The following is a 23,836-nucleotide window of genomic DNA, read 5'->3' as shown; positions in this document are numbered from 1 at the left end:
CCGGGGTTTAAGATAAAAGTAACCTCAAATCATTTTTAGGCAGACTTTGAATATGCCAGAGAGGGAGTATGATCAACCAACTCACCTGTTTCAGGTGATTGGTGCAGCAGAGTAGAAAGCACAGAGTTGGACTTGGCAAGGAGGAGAATGGAACACATAACAGCAGCTTATTTGCTGAATGGGGTTGACAAGGAGGTGTATAGGAAAAGACACAGGTAATGAGGTTTTATCAGTATATACTCCCCCTTTAAAAGTTAACATTTTTTGTGCATGGAAAAAGAATGACAGCAGTGCCATCTAATTTGTCCATTTTCCTCTCCTGCTGCAATGTAGCAGACCATACCTGAGCTTAAGTTTTTTTTTATACTCTTGGGTTTCTGTTTTTTGAATCCTATTTCCATTTTTGCCCCTACCACCTCTCTTGGGAAGCTGTTCCTCACATCCTTCTCCTATTGCATGAAGATAATGCTTCTGTATACAGAAGCCTTTAACCATTTTTTCCCATTTCAGAACTTTCAGTCAACACGGCTGCCTTTGCTAAAAGTGCTGCCATGTTGGGTAACTCGGAGGATCATACTGCATTGTCTAGAGCTCTGTCTCAGCTTGCAGAGGTGGAGGAAAAGATTGACCAGTTGCATCAAGAGCAGGCCTTTGCAGACTTCTATATGTTTTCAGAACTGCTCGGTGACTACATTCGTCTTATTGCTGCTGTTAAAGTAAGACTTGACAAATTGTTTATTATGATGTACTAGGGCAGTTTCTGTTGAATGAAAGAAATAAAGCTTTAACCTGGATCTGATTTTTTTTTTTTTCCACATTTCAAAAGGAAAATCTCGAAGCAGTTGGTGCTGAATTTTCTCCTGTACTTAATGTGCTTGAGCTTTTTTTTTTTAAGAGAATTTAAGAGAATTTTAAGCTGACAGAGTAAAATCAATTAAAAAAAAATCCTAACAGACCAGTAAAGCTGCAAATTATCCTAATATGATCCATTCCTGAGGCAGCATTGGGAACTTGATAGTCAGTGAGATGGTCTAAATATATCAATACTTGATTGCAATCTGTAACTCTTTATATTCATTTGTATGCAGCTATAACTGAAATCTGTGAAGTATCTTTGTATTGTGTTGTAAGCAAAAATGAAATTAAAAATGACATTTTCCATCGATAAGCAGGGCTGAATTAGCCATAACATTTGGGTGATTTCATTTAACAGTACCACCTGACCCTTCTGTCATATAGTAGTAGAGCTTTCTGCTCAGACGAGCAAGTGCAGGAATTCCTGCTCAGACATTGCCTCATGAGCCCCCTCAGTCATTTTTTCATCCGAGCACTAGCATGGACATGTACCTTCTCTCTCTTTTTTTTTTTTTTTTTTTTTTTAAAAGACATTTTCAAACTTATCTTTAAATTTGTCTCACTCTTCAGCAACCCCCAAACATCACTTTTCATTGCTACTTTTATTAAAAAAAAAAAAAAAAAAAGTTTTAGTAGGAATGTCTACCAAGAAGAAGCCATAGTATGTAGGTTTAAAGACTGGCAGGAAAATGTCCATTAAGGATGGACACAATTACAATCAAGTAAATTGTTACAATTCTGTACAGATGTCCCAATGACCACAACGGAAAATGTGTTCATTGGAGAATCAGCAGTTGGTCCTCTTTCTGAAGTGTAGACTCGTCTGCCTTCACCAAGGAAAGAGTTAAGCACTAGCTCCTCTAAAATATCTCCCCTGTCAATTGAACAGGCTGAATGCTCGGCCCCCACTTGTCAAAGAAAAGGAGGCAAACTTATATGGGTAGAACAAATTATTCACACACAAAGCAGCAGAACAGCAAATAGATGTGTGAAATTAGGTAAATCCTGTTCATTTCTTGAATATTCAATAAATATTACAAGCTTTAAAGTTCAAACTAAGTAGTTCAATTGTAGTATGAATAAGATTCAATAAAGTCCCCGACATGGCCATGTTTTGCCAGAGGGGCTTTGTCAGGAGGGACCCAAAACCTCTGGAAATAAAATATAAACAGCTGAAATCAAGAGAACAGGAACAAGAATGTTGTGGCTACAATAAAGTTATAAGAATAAAAATGAAAAGAAATACAAGAAAAATAAAAAAATTGGTATTCAGAAAATAAGAGGTAACATTCAATAGGTAAAGCTTTAAACATGTAAGACACATATTAGGGAATTAAATTACAAAGCTCATTCTCGGGAGTGGAGTTAAAGAAGGAAATCAATGTACAGAGCACAAGGAGGCAAAAGGGCAGTTAAACTGTAAGATTCAAAGAAATATATCAACAAAATTAAACGGATAATATTCAAAAAGACTCATTTCAAAAAAATATATGTATAGGCAGTTGGGAAGCATAATGCAAAGAAATCTTTCAGCATAAACGGGTGCAAGATAACTATCATGAAGACACATAATTCAAAAAATACACAATCTAATTGTTTGTATATAATACAAAAATAACAAAAAAAAAAAATCAAAAGGGGTGTTAGACAATGATCATAGGGACACACATTCCTGAAAGATATACAAAAACTGTGAAGTAGGAAGAGTAAATTAAAAAATGAAAGTTACACAACTACAAAGTCTCCAGACAAGACTGAGCAATACTAAGGAACAATTATTATGAGCAGCAGATGAGGAAAGATGCTAGGGTGGCAGCGAGTAGAGGCAGAAAAACACGTGAATTGAAAACTGGAGCTCGAAGAGAGGTACCTAAGAGGCAAGTATAGAAACATAAACATACCTTAACAAGAAGCTAAAACAGTATAAGAAGGTGAATCACCAAGGATCAATCAACATAGTGCGTCGATAGAGAAGGTAAGTTAAATTGCAAGTGTGTGGAAAAAGAAATTATACATCATACACAACCAAAGCAGAGGACCTCACCCCCACCCCCCAAAGGCATAGGTACATAATCGTATGTTGATGAAAAGCTGAGATGTTTTAGCAGGGGAATTGCCGGGGGTTGGCCAGCTTAGTGCGTTGCGGCAGGGAAAGCTACTTAAAGAACAAGAATACGAAGATAAATTCCTCAGACGAACCACATGTACAAAGTGCTGAAAACGAGAAAATACCTTTTTTTTTTTTTTTTTTTTTAAACCAGCTTCTTAAGCTCATTGAGGAAACGTGGGAAACAACCTTAATTTAAAAAGGAGGTGCAGAGTCAGCACACAATAAATAGAAACGAGAAACAATGAAAATTGAGCCAGGGGAGACTCTCTTGAGATTAGTGCCATGACAGGCATATACACCATCTGGCAGTGGGGCATCTAGTGCAGGGGAAATATAAGGCAGAAAAGGCAATATGTCAGACCAGAAATGCTGGATGTCATATGACCAAAAGGAGCCAATAGGCAGTGGATATTAGCAAAGAAGTGACTGAGAGTAAAGAAATTAGTAGAAATGATGGCATTAAATGTCTTTGTTAAGGCCAGCTGGAGCAAGAGATTGCAACTCAAATATCCACTGCTGTTTGTGGTGGAGAAAATAAGTTGGAATATTGCCTCCCCTACTGAAGGGCTTACAAACCTTTTAGGTGAAAAACTGAAGGTCAACGACTCAATGTGAGAGCTCCAATGAGAAATAAGGGGGTGATTCTAACTGGCCCATATGAAGGCAAAAGCGATGCTCAATAATCTTCATACATAAGGGTCTTAAAGTTTTCCCTACATAGATAAAGGGACAAGGCCATATAATTACATAAATTACGCCTGTGGATGTGCAATTAGACCGGTGTCTTAAGTGGTATATTTTGGCTGAGGAAGGATATGGGAAAGTAGAGAGAGAGAAAGAGGGCATACAAAACATTGTTGGCAAGAATACTGACCTAATGGTTGGGATAATAAGAAAATGAGGTGTCATTGTGCAGAACCACCAGAGCATCAAGCATTAAAAAAGCATTGACTTAAGTATATTGGTGCTATCAATGCACATGGCTGCATTGGCACCATCACAGAAATCCTCAGCACACAATCCTTGATGCTGATGCCCGCTGAATATGCTGATTTGAGCAAAGTCTTTGTAGGACCAGAAGAGGATATGATCTCCCCCTTCTACCACAGATTAATAGAGCTCTCTTACCAACAAAACTGCTATCACAAGAACTGAATTTAGAAACACTGGATTCTCTTTGCTTTTTGGTGCCTCTTATATCCAGTTGTCTCCCAGTTCAAATCCTACAAAGTCCAGAAAATGCACAACATTCTATTCTAGTATCAGAAGAGGATGTTCCACCACCTATACCAGATCAGAAGGCACATCAAGTCACTTGACCAAGTAGTAGAGTTGGTGAAAGATTGCCACAAGAGGGAGTCCCAGAATCCCTCATACATGTGGATTCTCCAGCAGAACACGTGCAAGGTGCTTCTAGTTCATGGCATTGGCATGCAGCAGACTCTAGCCATTCTAATGATGTACACAGAAGTTCTTTCAGACAAGATGATTGAAAACCCCCTCCTCAGCCACAAGCTTCATTATTACAGTCCTAAATTCATTTTCCCATGCCTGTGGGCTCCTAGAAGGGATTCCCTTTGATCCTCTCTGGATCCTCCAGAGCTCCCATCTCCCCTGGAAGACCTTTCTTAATCCAGGTTTCTGGACATATTAAGAAAAGCCCTAGGAGTAAACATTGCCAGACATCTTGGGCTGCCTCCAGTGGACCCAGAAGCTATTCTAGTTCATATTCTGTAAGGTTTACAAATGAGAATGTGGGGGGAAAATCTCATCTCCTTTGCTCCATTAGTAAGGAAACTTGACCTCAAGTTATGAGTTCAAACATTCACAGGCTTCAGAATAGTACAATTGTCCCATCAAACAGTAGTGGTAGAATCTGTTCTTAAAGAACCAAAGAAGCAATATATTCAGACACGCTGCTGGGGAAAATACCAGGCTCTTGAACAATTTTAGCAAAAAGATATTTCTGATCCGTGCTTAATGCAAGGATTACCGCTCATACATTGTACATGGTCCAGAACTTACATGACTATATACAAAAACTGAAATTTTCTTCCAGCCAGTGATAGCAGAATTGCATACCCTCAGCCACTGCTGGATGCCAAAAAATGTATATGCCATCTTCAATCTGTTTGAGGTGTTTGATACCACCTCACACTTCTTCTCTAACTCCATTGCAGCTCGCCACATGGCCTGGTTGAGAGCCAGTATCCTACACGAGGATGTTCACGAAAAGTTGACTGACATGCTCTGTCTTGGTGATAACCTCCTTGGACAAAAATTAAAAAAAAAACAAAAAAAACCAGGGGCTTAAAGGAATAGTATGTGGCAGTTCAGTCCCTTTCCACAGGAATGAACAGCAATCTTCAACAAGGCATCCATTCTACACATTTTAAAGACTGTATTTCCAGAGAAACCGCTTCTGGCAATTCAAGCATTACTATTTTATTTATTTGAAACTTTTTATATACTGCTAAATCAATTTGGGTAGACCTAATCAGTTTACAATTCAATACATAATAAAAACACAGTAACAAAAGTAGCTAAAACATGTACAATTTATCTGAAGTAAAAATAAAATAGGGAAAGGGAAAAGTAGAAAGAAAGAAAAATTAGGTGTTATTGGCAAGTGTGAATAAGTGAGTTTTTAGTTTCTTGAATTCCTTGGAGATGGATTAGTAATTGGGGAGGGAGTTCCACAATGAAGGGCCATCAATAGAAGAAGCTTGACATCTAGTAAGATCTAATCTAGCCAGATGTACAGTCAGTACTTCAAGTAAACATTTATTGGAAGAGCATAGTTGTCTTGGAGGTTGATAGTCGGAGGAGAGTGCATTGCCAAATAGCTGAAGGGTTATAGATTAAGCTATGAATGAGACTGACAACTTTTGCTGTTCGGTCCTGTGGAGAGGAACTGCACTGACACATAACGAAATGGGAAGCCAATGAAGAGAAAAAAAGAACAGGGAAAATATGATCTTGTATTTTGTCCAGAGAGAATTTGAGCCGCTATTTTGTGTGCTAATTGTAAAGGGTGAAGAGAAGAGTCAGGAAGGCCTAGAAGTAGACCATTGCAGTAGTCAAAACCAGAGAAACTCGGAGCTTGGAGGACTAACCAAAATTATTAGAAAGGGAATGGTGAATAAAACGGGAAATGTCATAATGCCTCCATGGTGAGACCACACCTTGAATGCTGTGTACAATTCTGGTCGCCACATCTCAAAAAAGATATAATTGCGATGGAGAAGTACAGAGAAGGGCGACCAAATGATAAAGGGAACGGAACAGCTCCCCTATGAGGAAAGACTAAAGAGGTTAGGACTTTTCAGCTTGGAGAAGAGATGGCTGAAGGGGGATATGATAGAAGTGTTTAAAATCATGAGAGGTCTAGAACGGGTAGATGTGAATCTGTTTTTTACTCTTTCGGATAATAGACTAGGGGGCACTCCATGAAGTTAGCATGTGGCACATTTAAAACTAATCAGAGAAAGTTCTTTTTCACTCAACGCACAATTAAACTCTGGAATTTGTAGCCAGAAGATGTGGTTAGTGCAGTTAGTATAGCTGTGTTTAAAAAAGGATTGGATAAGTTCTTGGAGGAGAAGTCCATTATCCCAGGACAAGCAGGATGCTAGTCCTCACATATGGATGACATCACTGACTGAGCCCTATTGCGGGAAAAACTTCTGTCAAAGTTTCTAGAAACTTTTGACTGGCAGCCTGAGGCTACTGAGCATGCCCAGTATGCCATGATATTCTCTGCCACAGGGGTCTCACTCAGTCTTCGTTTTTCCGCGCTGCTCTCAGCATCGCAGTGACAGGAGCCCTGTGAGATCTTCTCACTAACTTTGACTGAAAAAGTCACTTTTTTTCTCTTTTTTTCCCCACTTGGGGTCTCACAAAATCTCATTTGTCACCGGATGGTGACAAAAACAATTATTTGGATTTTTCTCTTCTCAAGATTTCTCTTCTCTTCTCTTCTCAGAGATTTTCCATCGATGGCTGTCGATAGAGACATGGCTTCGGGCTTTAAAAAATGCCCGGTCTGTAACCGGACCATGTCTATAACCGATCCACATCTCGAATGTGTACTCTGTTTAGGAGAGAAACATGAAATTTCTTCATGTGTACAATGCCAGGAAATGACCCCGAAAAGCAGAAAGCTGAGGCAGGAGAAAATGTCACAGCTTTTCCACCTCCAATCAGTGCCTTCACAGTCTACTTCGACCAAATCTTCACCAACAGGGGTCACTAAGAAAATTCTTCTTAAACGGCGAATCGAGGGATCCGGCGATGTTCCATCACCAGTACCGTCGACATCATCGACCAGGTCAGTATCAGAATCTAGGCCTAAACACAAGCACCAACGTCATCGATCCTTGGAGTCTCCGTTTCTCCCTCCCCCCAGGGGAACAGACTGCTAAGCAGCATAAGTCATCCAAACCTCCGCTGACCTCCGTATCCTCGATTCCCTTGCCGATACCATCGATATCGACGTCTGCATCGACATCCCAGATACCATCGACGCCAGACTTAATCGGCCTTATCAGACAGATGGTAAAAGAAGCCTTCAGGCACAAGTTCCGGCGTCATCGCCGATGTCGGCGGGTGCACCGATGCCAGCGGTTACATCTATGCCGGAGGCCGCATTGCCACCTCCAACCGCATCGATGCCGATGGTTCCGCTGATGCCAATGATACCACCAACACCAACCTCGATGCCGCAGACTTCAATGGCATCGGAGACATCGATGTCTATTCCTTTTTCGACTGTACAAGCTCCATCGATGCCTTTGGTGACCGTTCCAATCTTGATATTCTCTTTTCTCCATGCATCGACTTGGACCGTTCCTTCTACTTCACAGCTGAAGCCAGTTTACACGACGGCACCCACCTTACCTCCTCCTCACAAGGCATCGGCATCGAGACTTAAATCATCGAAAAAATTAAGACACTCAATGCCAAAACACCCACCTGCATCTTCTGAAGCTCCAAGTGCAGAAGCAGCATTGCATGGTATCCTGACAAAAAGGTACCAAGAATTACTTGCTTCCTTGCCTGCTAATCCAGTGGAGGAGGACATAGAGGATGTTGTGTCTGAAGAACCTCTACCTGGACTCTCAGGTGTACCTACGATTCCTAGGATTACACCTACTCACCAACCTTCTGGATATGACACTTGGTCAGACACTTCATCAGAGGTCTCATCAGAGGACTTCATGTCTGATCCCTCCCCACCTCAACCCAGAAAACAATCACCTCCAGAGGATTTCTCTTTTTCTACCTTTGTCCAAGAAATGGCGGATTCTATCCCATTCAATTTGCAGGCAGAAAAGGATGTTATTGTTATTTATGACCTCTTGTTACCTCTTCACTTGTTAATTGTAAACCGACATGATGCGATACCCATCGCGAATGCCGGTATAGAAAAACTTAAAATAAATAAATAAATAAATGACAGACAGCAAACTCTGGAAATACTCCAGTTTGTAGATCCTCCCAAACATAATCTCGCAATTCCTAACCATGAAGTGCTCTTACAGTTACAACAACGCATCTGGGAACATCCCTGCACAGTTCCTGCAGTGAACAAAAGAGTGGATTCTATGTACCTAGTGCAATCAGCACCAGGCTATCAAAAACCCCAACTGCCCCACCACTCGGTGGTCGTAGAGTCTGCGCAGAAGCGTTCCAGATGTACAAGAACCCATTCATCTATCCCGCCAGGCAAGGATAACAGATTTCTGGATCAAATGGGTTGGAAAATCTTTCAAGGAGCAATGCTGACCTCCAGGATCTCAGCATACCACCTCTACATGACCCAGTACCAGAGGAACCTCTGGAAACAGATGAGAGTTTGTGCCATCCCTGCCTGCACAATATCAAGAGGCAGCACAAAACATCATTAATAAGGGATTAAACACAGGAAAACATGAAGTCCGCGCCGCCTATGATGCCTATGAGACGGCTTCGAGAGTTGCTGCATCTGGCATTACTGCCAGAAGATGGGCCTGGCTCAAAGCCTCCGACTTAAGGCCAGAAGTGCAAGATAAGCTCGTCGACCTTCCTTGCTTTGGGGATAATTTGTTTGGCACCAAGGTTCAAGACGCAGTCGCACAACTATGTGAACACACTGAGACCCTGCGACAATTATCTTCTCTTCCGCATGACCCATCAACACATGCTAGCCGCAGGGCCCCACAAAGGGACACTAGGCGCCCATTCTATAAACAAAGGAGATACTATCCTCCTTCATCCAGACCGAGGCCTCCCAGGTCCCAACACCGACCACAACAGAGGCAACAAAGAACAACTAGGCCTCAACCAGCTCCACAAACCGGACCTGCCACTGGTTTTTGAGATCATATCCAGAGAACAAGGCCTCTGCTCCAATCCTCGACCAACACTACCAGTGGGAGGCAGGCTGTCCACTTTTTACAATGCTTGGACGTCAATAACATCGGACCAATGGGTCCTCTCAATTATACACTGAGGATATCAACTCAACTTCCTAACCATTCCTCAAGATTCTCCACCGAATTCCTCTCATCTCAGCAAAAATCATTTGCTTCACTTACAAACAGAATTATCCACCCTCCTGAAAGCCAGGGCTGTAGAGTTCGTGCCCCGGTTTCAGCAGGGCAGAGGATTCTATTCCCATTATTTCCTCATTCCAAAGAAAACCAGAGGCCTATGACCAATCCTAGATCTCAGAAATCTCAACAAATTTCTAAAAAAAGAAAAATTCAGGATGGTCTCTTTAGGCACCATGCTTTCCCTTCTTCAAGCAGGAGATTGGCTTTGTTCTCTGGATCTTCAAGACGCCTATGCTCACATTCCAATATTTCCTTCTCATCACAAGTACCTGCGCTTCATGGTAGGTCATCAACATTTCCAATACAGCGTACTGCCATTCGGACTTGCCTCTGCTCCCAGAGTTTTCACAAAATGTCTGGCAGTAATAGCAGCCCACTTGCACAAGCAAGGTGTCCATGTCTTCCCATATCTAGACGACTGGCTCTTCAGAAGTCAATCTCAAAAAGGAGCTCTGTCTTCTCTACTACACTCCACGGGTTTTCTCATCAATTACCAAAAGTCCCATCTTACTCCATCTCAACTACTCCAATTCATAGGAGCAGAACTGAACACCATCCTTGCAAGAGCCTTTCTACCCAAAGATCGGGCACAAACACTATCTTCATTAGCAAACTCGATTCACTCTGGACATCAAGTAACAGCCCATCAATTTCTAACCTTACTAGGCCATATGGCCTCCACAGTTCATGTCACTCCTATGGCACGGCTTGCCATGAGGGTTACCCAAAGGACTCTAAGGTCACAATGGATACAAGCCATTCAACCGCTTTATTATCCAATTCAAGTAACCCACCAACTAAGATCATCTCTACTTTGGTGGGCGAACATGGACAACTTGCGCAAGGGCCTACCCTTCCAGCAACCAGTCCCACAAATAACGTTAACTACAGATGCATCCACCTTGGGTTGGGGAGCTCACATACACAATCTCCAAACCCAAGGCACTTGGACAAAACTCGAAGCGACTTATCAAATAAATTTTCTGGAGCTTCGAGCTATACGTTATGCGCTACCTGCCTTCAAGGACTACCTTTCACACAAGACTGTTCTCATCCAAACAGACAACACAGTGGCCATGTGGTACATCAACAAACAGGGAGGTACAGGCTCGTATCTCCTCTGTCAAGAAGCCGCACAGATCTGGGACTGGACCCTGAAACACTCAATGTTCCTCCTGGCCACTTATCTGGCAGGCATTCACAATGTAGTGGTGGATCGACTCAGTCGTCAATTCCAACCACATGAATGGTCCCTGGATCCCTCAGTAGCGACCAGGATATTCCAATGTTGGGGACAACCAACAATAGACCTCTTTGCGTCACATCTGAATCACAAAGTGGACAATTTCTGTTTTCTACGCACAAACAAGACCCAGTCAAGCAAGGACACCTTTGCTCGTCCTTGGAAATCAGGCCTACTATACGCGTATCCTCCGATACCGCTCATAACCAAGACTCTAGTGAAGCTTCAGCAGGACAAAGGGTCCATGATATTCATAGCCCCGTATTGGCCTCGGCAAGTGTGGTTTCCCACACTCCTAGACCTCTCAGTCAGAGATCCAATTCGTCTGGGACTAGCTCCCACTCTCATAACTCAGGATCAGGGTCGGTTGCGCCATCCCAACCTTCAATCCCTATCCCTGACAGCATGGATGTTGAAAACTTGATTTTACAATCTCTCAATCTTTCAACCAATGTATCTCAAGTGCTTCTAGCTTCACGTAAACCTTCCACACGAAAGAATTACTCTTCCAAATGGAAAAGATTTACTATATGGTGCAGACAAAAGAATATAGACCCTTTCACCTGCCCCATAACCTCTCTGTTAGACTACTTATACCATCTATCAGAATCTGGTCTCCAGATGTCATCTGTAAGAGTCCATTTAAGTGCAATCTCAGCTTACCATAATAAGATAGGAGATGCACCAGTATCCACACAACCTCTTGTCAGCAGGTTTATGAGAGGTTTAACTCACCTTAAACCACCAATTCGGCCACCAGTCACAGAATGGGACCTCAATTTGGTATTAACAAGACTCATACGTTCTCCTTTCGAACCCATAGATTAGTATGAGCTTAAATTTCTCACATGGAAGACTATCTTCCTCATAGCTATTACATCAGCTAGAAGGGTTAGTGAGTTACAAGCACTTGTCACGTATGCACCCTATACACAGTTCCTACATGACAGTGGTTCTTCATACACATCCAAAATTCTTCCCTAAATAGTTACGGAATTCCACTTGAACCAATCCATAATTTTAACCACATTCTTTCCAAGGCCTCATTCGCACCAAGGCGAACGGGCTTTACATACTTTGGACTGTAAGCGTGCTCTATCTTTCTACTTAAACCGGACTGCAGTCCACAGAAAATCAACTCTTTGTTTCCTATGATCCGAACAAACCAGGGAAAGCAGTGGGTAAACATACTGTATCCAATTGGTTAGCAGATTGCAAACAGTTTTGCTATGAAAAAGCATGCCTTCCTCTCCAAGGGCGAGTAAAGGCACATTCAGTAAGAGCAATGTCAACATCAGTAGCACACTATCGTTCAGTGCCAATCCTTGACATATGTAAAACAGCAACATGGAGTTCTCTTCATACCTTTGCAGCTCATTACTGTTTGGACAAGGAAGGACGACAAGATTCAGCCTATGGACAATCTGTCTTAAAGAACTTGTTTCCAGTTTAATCCCAACTCCTCCTACATCCAACCTGCTGTGATCTTCGGCTGATTCATTTTCCACAACAATACTTCACAATTGCTTCACTACAAAATGACTCAGCCTCTAGCTTGCTAATCACCCATATGTGAGGACTAGCATCCTGCTTGTCCTGGGATAAAGCAAAATTGCTTACCTTGTAATAGGTGTTATCCCAGGGCAGCAGGATGTAGTCCTCACGAAACCCACCCGCCACCCCACAGAGTTGGGTCTCATACCTTTTATTATTTTATTTTTTGCTAAAAGCTTATTGCTACATACGAGACTGGAGTGAGACCCCTGTGGCAGAGAATATCATGGCACGTTGGGCATGCTCAGTAGCCTCAGGCTGCCAGTCAAAAGTTTCTAGAAACTTTGACAGTTTTTCTGGCAATAGGGCTCAGTCAGTGACGTCACCCATATGTGAGGACTACATCCTGCTGTCCTGGGATAACACCTATTACAAGGTAAGCAATTTTGCTTTACATGCTATTAATTAAGTTGACTTAGATAATAACCACCGCTATTACTAGCAACGGTAACATGGAATAGACTTAGTTTTTGGGTACTTGCCAGGTTCTTATGGCCTAGATTGGCCACTGGTGGAAACAGGGTGCTGGGCTTGATGGACCCTTGGTCTGACCCAGTATGGCATGTTCTTATGTTCTTATTATAAAATAAGACACTTTAGGTTTTTTAAAAGGTAAATTTTGTAGAAAGGGTTTTTTTTTTGTTTGTTTTTTTTTTAACAGAAGCAATGTGGTGAATCATGGATAATTCTGAATAAAGTAATACACTGAGATAACAGGCCTTAGAAGAGATTGGGATAGAACAGTTGTCTATGAGGAGATGGCTTGGAGGATGGCAGGAAGATAGTTGAATTGTGGAAAGATGAAGTATTTCAGGCTTAGTAGTATTTAATTTAACTATTGTGAGAGAGCCAGGAGTGGATACATAGAGAAACAAATGCTAAGGTGGAGGACCAAGAATGGTTATAAGTAATGAAAAACTGAATATCATCTGCATAGATTTTGAAATTAACTCCAAGACCATCTAGTAACTGACATAAAGGTATAAGATAAGTTGTTCACAGCCTAAACTGGCCATTGCATCAAAGTGAGAGACAGTGGGAAGAAGAGGTTGAATATCAACTGGATGCTCTCCCTTCTTCCACAGCAATAGCTTTTGACTTATGTTGAACATGAATAATGTCAACCAAAAGCAGACAATGCAGAACCATGAGGAACACCAGAAGTGATGGGATACCAATCAGAATGAGAATGACCGTTTACCTTTATGAGGACGGTGGATATGAAGGAAATAAACAAGCTAAGTACTGGGTTCGGAAATACCAATTGATTGAAATTTGATGATTTATGGTGTCAAAGGCCATAGACATGTCAAGTAAACCAGAAAATAGTCTGTGTTCGTGTCAAATCCATGAATGATGGTGTTGAAAGTGGATAAAAGGAGAGTTTCAGTACTATGACCTTTTTGGAATCTGTGTTGGTTGGGGTGAAGAATGGAATTATCTGTAATATAATCTGTTAACTGATGCAAAACTACTGATTCAATTATTTTTGCAAGAGAAGTTAAGGAAGCAAAGGACGAAAATTGTTTAGATCAGTTGTATCAGAGTTATTTTTCTTAGGAATTGGCAAGATAGATGTACGTTTTATAGAATCAGGGAAAGACCCAGAATTGAACGAAAGATTGACCAAGAAAGCTATGTTTATGAAGAGATTGTCATGAGAGACTTGCAAAAGATATCCAGAACACGGCTTGAAAGGACAGTGTAAAATCTTTAATTTAGATAGAATTTGTGTAATGGTTGATGGGTCTATATTGTCAGACATGGAACAGGAGGCATGCAACAGAATGGGATTTGGAATAGGAAACTGAGAAAATTCATTAGAAATGTTATTGACTTTTGTTTGAAAATGTTGAGCAATTTTGATACAAAGATTGTCAAAGGAATCACAGACTGGGGTTTTGGTTTAAAACAGTGATTGCCATTGGCAGCTTGGATTTTACTAGCAAAAAATGATTTTTTGGCAAGAAAATTGTTTTTTGTAAGAGCATAGACAATCATAAAAGGCATTTTTTTTCCAATATCTGACTTTTTCCCCTGCATTGTTCCAGCTGGGATACTTTGGTTTTTAAAGTTTTTCAAGGCAGGAGAAAACCATAGTGCAGAAGGCTTACAACAGGCCAAGACACATTTGAGTGGGCCAGTTGTGTCGAGAGTTTTGGAAATGGCAGAATGCCATTAATTAACAGCAAGATGAATATCGTCATGAGTTGATGAGGATAAATTAGAAAGAAGGGTGCTTGAAAATAATTCAAGGCTCAAGCTTTTTTGCTTGTGAAAAGTCCTTAATTCCAGGAGGGCTTGGGTTGCAGAGTGTTAATAGTTCCAGTGAAAGATAGGACAAACTGATCAGACCAGGGTACAGGATTATTAGGTAAGTTAATAGAAGTGCTGAGAATTAAAGGAGGATCATAAAAAAGCAAGTCTAATATATGGCCATGTTTGTGGGTTGGTTTATCGATAAGTTGTTCCCAGCCTAAGCCGGCCATTGCGTCAAAGTGAAAGACAGCGGAAAGAAGAGGTTGAATATCAACTGGATGCTGTCCCTTCTTCCACAGCAACAGCTTTTGACTTTATTTTGAACATGAATAATGTCAACCAAAAGCAGCACAATAGGTCTGGGCCAAATGTTTGACCACTCTTCAGACCCAGCAACTATCTTCTCCAGTAGGAAGAGAATCTATAACTACCTAGAAGAATGGTGCAAAATCACCAAAGATTGCTGGGTTCTCAAAGCTGTGGAGTCTTGGATACTGCATGCATTTCTCCTGACTTTCCGTGCTTCCTCACCACTCAGCCTTCAATCTGAATCCATCTCACTTGACATATCTCCACCAGGAGGTGGATTCGCTCCTCAAACAGCGAGCAGTAGAACTGGTTCCTCCCCATCTTCATGGCCAGGGATTCTACTCTTGCTTTTTCCTCATCCCTGAGAAATTTGAGGGACCAAGACTATAATCCTGTATTTAAGAAGTCTGAACAAGCTTACTCATTCCTTAACAATCTAAGTGCTGATTTCAGCAGGAATTAAGTTAGTGGCTGGACACCTTCATTCTTTGGGAAGGTTTGCCTTAAAGACAACCTCCTTACTAAGTAACCTTAGTAATGGATCGCTTTCACAACATGGTTGGGAGCCCATATGGGTCCTTTTTGAATATGACATGGTCATTCCTGGAGAAACCATTCCAGGTCAATTTCCTCAAATTGAGAGCAATAAGGTATACTCTAACGAATTTCACTTCCTCCTTCAAGGAACGACCATCCTTGTTCAAACAGGCAATCAAGTCGCCATGTTCTACATGAACAAACAAGGAGGCACAAGATCTTTGATTCTGTGCCAAGAAGATATATTGATATAGGAGGGGGCATGCAATCATCAAACTGTACTGCAAGCGATCTAATTTCACAGAATCTCCAACATGTTGGCAGATCACCTCAGCAGAAATCTTCGTCACCTGCTAAAAACAATTCAATCTCTATTCAATCGCCTATGTGTGTCAGAGTGAAACAGAAAACTAGAAAAGTTTTACTTCATTCTGCTGAGCAAACTTAAATCTACTCAAGATGCTTTTCTGCGTGACCAGAATGCAGATCTCATGTATGCTTTTCCACCAATTTTTGCTAATAGCCAGCACGGTGCAAAAATTGCTGAAGGACAGGACCCATCAATCCTCATAGCTCCAGTGTGGCCCAGACAAATCTGGTTCACATATGTAGTACAGCTTTCCAGTTATCCTCTGATACCTCTTGGATCAGATCGATGCTAATTAACTCAAGAAAGGAATATCTGTTTCATCTGAACCTTCCCTCCCTTAGCTTGATGACTTGAATATTGAGCCCTCACTGGTAAGGCTTATTACCTGAAGCAGCTGAAGATATATTAATGTCTGCCAGGAAACCTTCAACTAGAAGATCTTATGGTTTCAAATGCCAACTCAATGGTTTGGATCTGTTTGCACGCAAACCAAAAGTTAAGAACATAAGAAATTGCCATGCTGGGTCAGACCAAGGGTCCATCAAGCCCAGCATCCTTGTTTCCAACAGAGGCCAAACCAGGCCACAAGAACCTGGCAACTACCCATGCAACTGATGCAATTATTAGCAGTGGCTATTCCCTAAGTATATTTGATTAATAGCCGTTAATGGACTTCTCCTCCAAGAACTTATCCAAACCTTTTTTGAACCCAGCTACACTAACTGCACTAACCACAACCCTCTGGCAACAAATGCCAGAGCTTTATTGTGTGTTGAGTGAAAAAGAATTTTCTCCGATTAGTCTTAAATGTGCTTCTTGCTAACTTCATGGAATGCTCCCTAGTCCTATTATTCGAAAGTGTAAATAACCGATTCACATCTACTGGTTCAAGACCTCTCATGATCTTAAAGACCTCTATCATATCCCCCCCTCAGCCGTCTCTTCTCCAAGCTGAATAGCCCTAACCTCTTCAGCCTTTCCTCATAGGGGAGCTGTTCCATCCCTTTATCATTTTGGTTGCCCTTCTCTGTACTTTCTCCATCGCAACTATATCTTTTTTGAGATGCGGCGACCACAATTGTACACAGTATTCCATGTGCGGTCTCACCATGGAACGATATAGAGGCATTATGACATTTTCCGTTTTATTAACCATTCCCTTCTTAATAATTCCTAACATTTTTACTGAATTATCTGCTTTAGCTTTCTGATTCAGGCCTTGCCTTCTCAGTAAGAGTGCATCTCTGTGCCACAGCAACTTACCATGCGCAAATTGAGAGTAGGTCTAGCTCCATTCATCCATTAGTGTCCAAATTCATGAAAGGCTTATCGCATACTAACCACCAGTTGTAAAACCTCCTGTTCTTTGGATCTAAAAGTGATCCTGGCACAATTAATGAAACTGCCTTTTGAACCATTAAAGATGGCCTCACTCAAATTTCTAACATACAGGCCGATATACAGTACAGTGCGCTCATCTGAGCGCACTGTTTAGCATGGGATTGGCTGCACGTTTTTGACTCGTCTATTATCCCTTATACTCTAAGGGGTTTAGCGTGTTGAAAACGCGTAGCTAACACCCCCCCCCCCAAAAAAAAACTAAAAGCACTCCTCACATGCAAATGCATGTTGATGAGAGTATTAGTCCCCGGGATACTGAAAGTGAAATGTGCGGCCGCACATTGATGCTCAGAAATTAACGCCTGGCCAAGGGCAGGCATTAATTTCTGAGCAACCTGGAAAAGTGTATAGAAAAGCAGAAATACTGCTTTTCTGTACACCCTCCGACTTAATATCTTAGAGATATTAAGTTTGGTTCCTCAGACTTAATATCCTAGTGATATTAAGTCTGAGGAACCAAAAATTAAAAAAAAAATAAATAAATCTGCCCGACGGTCAGGAGGTTAGAAAAATGGACGCTCAGTTTTACCGGTGTCCATTTTCCTAACCTGTGGCTGTCAAGGGGTTCAGAAACAGATGCCGGTAAAATTGTGTCGGTTGTCTGAACCGCTGACAGCTACCTTTACCCTAATAAGGAGGCATAAGGGATGCGCTATTGTCCCTAATGCATCCTTATTAGCGTGACCCCTCATTTAAATATACAATCGTGCGCCCAGGAGATGTGGCTGGGCGCGCGTTGGGAGAGTGGGCGCTCAACATGGAGCGCCTGCTCTCCTGCAATTCTTACTGTATTGGCCTGATGGTAAGTAGCATTCCTGGTTGCAGGAACCTCAGCCAGAAGGCTTTAGTTCATTATCATCCTTATATGCAATTCTTACATAAACGAGTGGTAATCCACACCCAACCAAAACTCCTGCCAAAGACTGTTTTCGGTGTTCCATATTAATCAAGCCATTGTTCTACCTACATTTTCCCAGAAACCTCTCATACAATAAGGCGAGAAAGCCCTTCATACCTAAGACTGTAAAAGGGCTTTGGCTTACTACAAGAGGAAAAACTCAGCCTCAGCATCAGACTTTTCAACTGTTGGTCTCTTAACGATCCCAATAGATTGGGCATATCAGTGACCAAACGTACATTATCTAACTGGATAGTGGACTGCGTTGTGCACTGCTGTGGGCTGGCAGGTCTTCAAATTACAGACACACTCATGGCTCATGAAATTAGAGCCATGCTTGCCTTAGTGGCCTCTGCAAAGCTGCAATGTAGTTGTCAGTACACACCTTTACGTCCTATTATTGTCTGGACAATCTCTTAAAAAGTGACAGTAAATTTGGGTAAGCAGTTTTGTGTAGCTTGTTCACCCAGTAAGAACATAAGAAAATGCCATACTGGGTCAGACCAAGGGTCCATCAAGCCCAGCATCCTGTTTCCAACAGTGGCCAATCCTGGCCATAAGAACCTGGCAAGTACCCAAAAACTAAGTCTATTTCAAAAATTAAGTCTATTAGTCTACTCTTCATATTGGTGTCCGGGTTGCTTATTTATTAAACACTTCATTGCAATCTTCATTTTAGATTCCCCATGTTATGGCTAAGACAGCTCTGCTTATCGACAGAAAAAAGCAAGTTTGCTTACCGTAAAACTGTTTTCCATAACTAGCAGCATGAATTAGCAATACTGAATACCTGCTTGCCTCCCTGGAGAGTCGACTACCTAGCTAGACTTAGCTCTAAAATCAACTGAGGTGGATTCATGAGGCAATGCTGGAGTGGGAGTTCCCCCACATGCTCAGTAAAAACTTTACTAGGTATGAGAATGAGGTTTATTTGTGCAACTTTATTCAGTGACACTGAATAAAGGTTGCCCAGATGTTATGACTAATTCATCCTGCTATTACAGAAAACACAGTTTACAGTAAGCAAACTTTCCTGTATTCTTATTTAAAGAATTTTGACTACACTTAGGCCTGAATTTATCAAAATGCACTAAATATCGCATGCAAAGCGCTATCTTAGCAGAAATTGCAATAACCTTTTCACAAACTTTGCAATAAGTGCCAGACTTGATGTATTTCCTCCATACAACCACTGGGGGAAACCATGTTTACGCTGAGAGAGAGAGCGCGAGAGAGAACCTAGCCATAATGCCCTCACACTAGATAGGTATTTATATCTCTATGGGAGGCCCACCTAGTAAATCAAGGTGAGGTTTAGGTATTAGTGTAGGGTTGAGAGAACATTGCACAAATCTCATCTCTGGGTGAGTTTCCTCACTCTGAAGGTCATCAAATCTTCACAAGAGAGCACTGTTCTGTTCGTACGTCTCACTTTGAATGTCAGAGTGGCCCCTAACCCCTCCACTAATACCTAAACCTCACCTTGAGTTACTAGGTGGGCCTCCCATAGAGAGATAAATACCTATCTAGTGTGAGGGCATTATGGCTAGTCTCCGCTCTCCAGGAGCTTCAAACCATGTGCGAAAAACATCACAACCGCAATAAAGCCCTATCGCAACGGCTTTACGCAAATGAAAAAAGTGTAGTTAAAATTAGAGTTAAAAGCCGTGCGATATGACTTCACAAAACTGTGAGCACAGCCCACTTGGCCAAAATTCCCACCCCAATATCCTCCCCTTTTTCTCATTTGCGTCGCACCAAACGTTACGGTGCTTTCGCATGCGTTAATGGCATTTTGCATGCGAAAACACCTTAACGCATGCAAAAATGCCATATAGCACTTTGATAAATGACCCCCTTAGTGCTATTCAAAATGAATAACTAAATCTGTGCAGACCTAATTGGTATTTACTTGCTACAGAGTTTTTACATAGGATGCTTATATTTGGGAGTAAGAAAATGGTTTTCTGAAACTTGTGCATGGCAGTGATTATAATGTTGTGATTAACTCTTGGATGTGCAGGGAGTGTTTGATCAACGCATGAAATGCTGGCAAAAATGGCAAGATGCTCAGATCAACTTACAGAAGAAGCGTGAGGTAGAAGCGAAACTTCAGTTTGCCAACAGACCTGATAAATTGCAGCAAGCTAAGGATGAAATTAGAGAGGTAAATTTTATTTGAAAAAAAAAAAAAATTAAATTTTTACTAAAAGATTTATTGTTCCATGAGTTAATCATCTTCTGCGTAGTGGTTTAATTTATTACTCCCCTGCTCCCCTCCCCCAAAACAAGATGGTATAGCACATCAGCTGATAATGTAAAACAGGTGGCTCTCACAGCAGGAGGGCTGCCCCTGGCAGTTAACTTCTCTGCCTCTTGGTAACTCAGTGTACAGTTATGTGCACAAGCTTTCTGTTCTAAGTCAAAGAAACATTGTATGCTGCTTGCCTTTTCCTAAAATTCCATGAGTAGAAATAATTATTGGAAATTCATACTTTGTGTGACTTTCAAAATTAGCCATTCCATTGCTTCAGATACCACTTAGATTGTAGACTCTCTAGGACAGGGAATTACCTACCATACCTGAATTGTAACTCCCTGAGCATGGGTTTGCAAAGGCAAGCAATTAAATCCAAATCCAAAATGTATATGGAAATATGGAACGTGCAAATCAGTTTTATATTAACTTAGGTTCTTACATATTAGTGTAGTCTGGGTCTGTTAATATTCTATTTGACTCACTCATTTTTATCTGCCTTCATGGCTCTAGCCCTGATTTTCCTCTTTACTTGCTCTTACCACCACCCTGTATACTAAGGTAATCTCCAGTTGTCAGCCATGTAAGCTTAATGGACCTCAGGAGGTTACTCATCCTTTCTCTATTTGCTGAGGAATGAAGCCAAGGCAGTCTGTTGTCCATGCTAAGTGAAAGGCCATGTCCAGATTATATTTAAGAATGTCCCCACCACTCCGTGCTGGTTGACTTTGTCACTACGTCATAGGAATTTGATGCAGCCATACCACTGCTGGTGAGAAGTAAGCTTTGTTGACTTCCACTTTTAATTTTTTAGCATTTCTGGTAAATGAGCATGTGCATTTTGTACCAAACCCAGGTTCTTTAATTATTACACCAATCTCCTCTCTCACTGCTCTTACCATCACCCTCCATGTCTTTCTGAAGTGCACTTGAATTCTGTCAGTTTTGATTATTATCATATCTACTTGTAGGTTATTCCAGGCATCCCCCAATCTCAGCCTAAAGCATTTTTTTATATTTCTTGTGAGCCTGCTTGCTTCCAACTCAGTATTATGGCTTTAGTTTCTTTTTCTGTGGATAATGCTGTATCCTTTTTCTTAATGCTAGATATTGAATGTTTGTCATATCCTCCTTCTGTTCTTTCCGCCAGAGTGCACTTTGTGTTCTCCATAGACAAGGATAAAATCCAGCCACGATAGTGGGTGATGTTATCTGGGTACTCATGACTGATGTGGAATATACTCTTCCCATGCTCTGAAAGATCCAGCACAATTAAACTCTGGAATTTGTTGCCGGAGGATGTGGTTAGTGCAGTTGATATAGCTGTGTTTAAAAAAGGATTGGATAAGTTCTTGGAGGAGAAGTCCATTACCTGCTATTAAGTTCACTTAGAGAATAGCCACTGCCATTAGCAATGGTAACATGGAATAGACTTAGTGTTTGGGTACTTGCCAGGTTCTTATGGCCTGGATTGGCCACTGTTGGAAACAGGATGCTGGGCTTGATGGACCCTTGGTCTGACCCAGTATGGCATTTTCTTATGTTCTTATGTTCTTAAGTCTTTCCAAGCATGTGTGCGTATTCCCAAGCGAATATCCAGTCAAGACTTTTCCACTTTGGGGGGTGTGAATGTTTGTTTTGTGTGTTTGTGTTTTTTTTTCTTTTGCATTACATCTCTGATAAATTTTTGTCACATATATTCTCTTTGTTTTTCTTTTCTCCTCATTCCAAAACAAAAAGTGGTGGTAGTTTACCTGTTCTTCCTCTTCATCTTGCTAACTATAAGCACAAGTTGGGCAGTGTGAATTTTTACAAAGTCTTTATTCGATGTGGGAGTTTCCTATGATGTAACAGTTCTATGTATGTGAGAATGCCTCATAGTACTCTGTTTAGAGGGTTAAAACTCAAATGAGACATTGCCTCAAGTGAGAAAGATCAGTATTTAAGGAGAGACCAGAACTAAAGATGTGAGCTGGTAGCAGAGGCTTTGCACCGAAGCTGTAAGCCCCATCAACATCTAGCTTTGTGCCGAAATACTTGGTGCCATCATTGCATATGTCTGCCGAAGACATTTGGCATCATCCAGATTTTCAGATTCCTGCCGAAAGCTTTCAGTGCTAAAGGATTCTCCTTCCTTGATTGTGTTAGTGCCACATACACAATACATTACCCCTCCAACGGCTGATAAGTTATCCTTTTTTGTAGAGAATATGGCTACATGTCAAAAATACCAGACTCTCCCCGAATCTTCTCAAATGAATCTGAACTTACAAAGATTGGCTTCTCAAATAAAATCCCAATCTTCTGTTCCTCTATAGTCTATACCAAGACCCACCAGAACTTCAGCGAAGAAAATGTCAAGCTTCAACTTTGTCAAAAGATAAACCTCTATTGTTGGAACTCCTGTTAACAATTTCAGATTCAGATGATGATTCCTCGCCATTCTCTCAGGATTTTTCAGTTCATTCCTGGCTTACCTGAAGAACTATATCTCAAACCTGTAAGTAGGACTAATCCACTAGAGGATTCATCACAGGTAGTAGATTGTCACAAAATGTCTTTCGTTACAAAAGGAAAAAGAACTCATTGAGAATTTTCCAGGAGTGCTAAAATTTGTAAAAGCTCCTGAGCAGACACTAGCTGTTCCAATTCATAATATACTTCAAGATCTTCAATCAAAAGTATGGAAAACACCTATTTCTAATTTGCCTATAGCCAAGAAAACTTACTTTATATTTAAAATCCAAAGTTGTCCAGGATATGAAAAGTCCAGCTCCTTCATGACTCCTAAGTAGCAGCATTTAAAAAAAAAAAAAAGGCAAAGAAATCAAAAGTATATTTGAATGCTTTTCCACGAAAAGAGCCAAAGTTGCTAGACAACATAGGTAAAAACATTTTTCCAGTCTTCCATGCTACAGAGTAGAATTTCATTCCATCAGTTCAAGAGATGGTACAACATATGTAATCTTATACAAAAAAATAAAGGGGATATCGGAAGATTTGTCTCCTAACAGAAGTTGGCACCTCTTCTAAATGAAATTGATGAATGCATAAAGCTCATAATAAAATCTGCATGTGATACATTTGATACTTCTCCATCGTCTACTTTAGGAGTAGGAAAAAAAATAGCATAGCTTAAGGAATTTGGGATAGAGAAGACATTTATAAGTTAGCAAAAGCTCTTTGTTCAGGAGATAACATTTTTGGAGATAAAGGAAACAATTATAATAAAGGACCACTGTTAAACATTACAAACTTTAACAGCATCCGCAGTTGAGGCTAATCCATACTATAAAAGATACCAGCCTCATTTTTGTAAAAATATTACTTCTCCAGGAGAAGATACCAACATTACTTATTACAGAAATATTCATCTTTATCAGTCTCAGCTTGAGCAGTCTCAAAGCAGGCCACGCCCAGAAGAAAAAAGCCCTTAAAAAAAAATCT

At 41.0% G+C, this 23,836-nt stretch overlaps 1 protein-coding gene across 1 annotated transcript in view; it reads left to right on the top strand.

The window, feature by feature from the left end:
• Positions 1-490: 490 nt before the first annotated feature.
• LOC115100881 (sorting nexin-2-like) overlaps positions 491-23,836 on the top strand; it is a 50,086-nt gene continuing 26,740 nt past the window's right edge. The window contains exons 1-2 of the mRNA XM_029619909.1: positions 491-716; positions 20,156-20,299. Of these exons, the coding sequence (XP_029475769.1) occupies positions 552-716; positions 20,156-20,299 (309 nt within the window). The 5' untranslated portion in view covers positions 491-551. The remainder of the gene's footprint in view (positions 717-20,155; positions 20,300-23,836) is intronic.

Source organism: Rhinatrema bivittatum, chromosome 1 (genome assembly GCF_901001135.1).
Source record: "Rhinatrema bivittatum chromosome 1, aRhiBiv1.1, whole genome shotgun sequence".
Taxonomy (NCBI): Eukaryota; Metazoa; Chordata; class Amphibia; order Gymnophiona; family Rhinatrematidae; genus Rhinatrema; species Rhinatrema bivittatum.
This window is presented reverse-complemented; position numbering and strand designations above follow the sequence as displayed.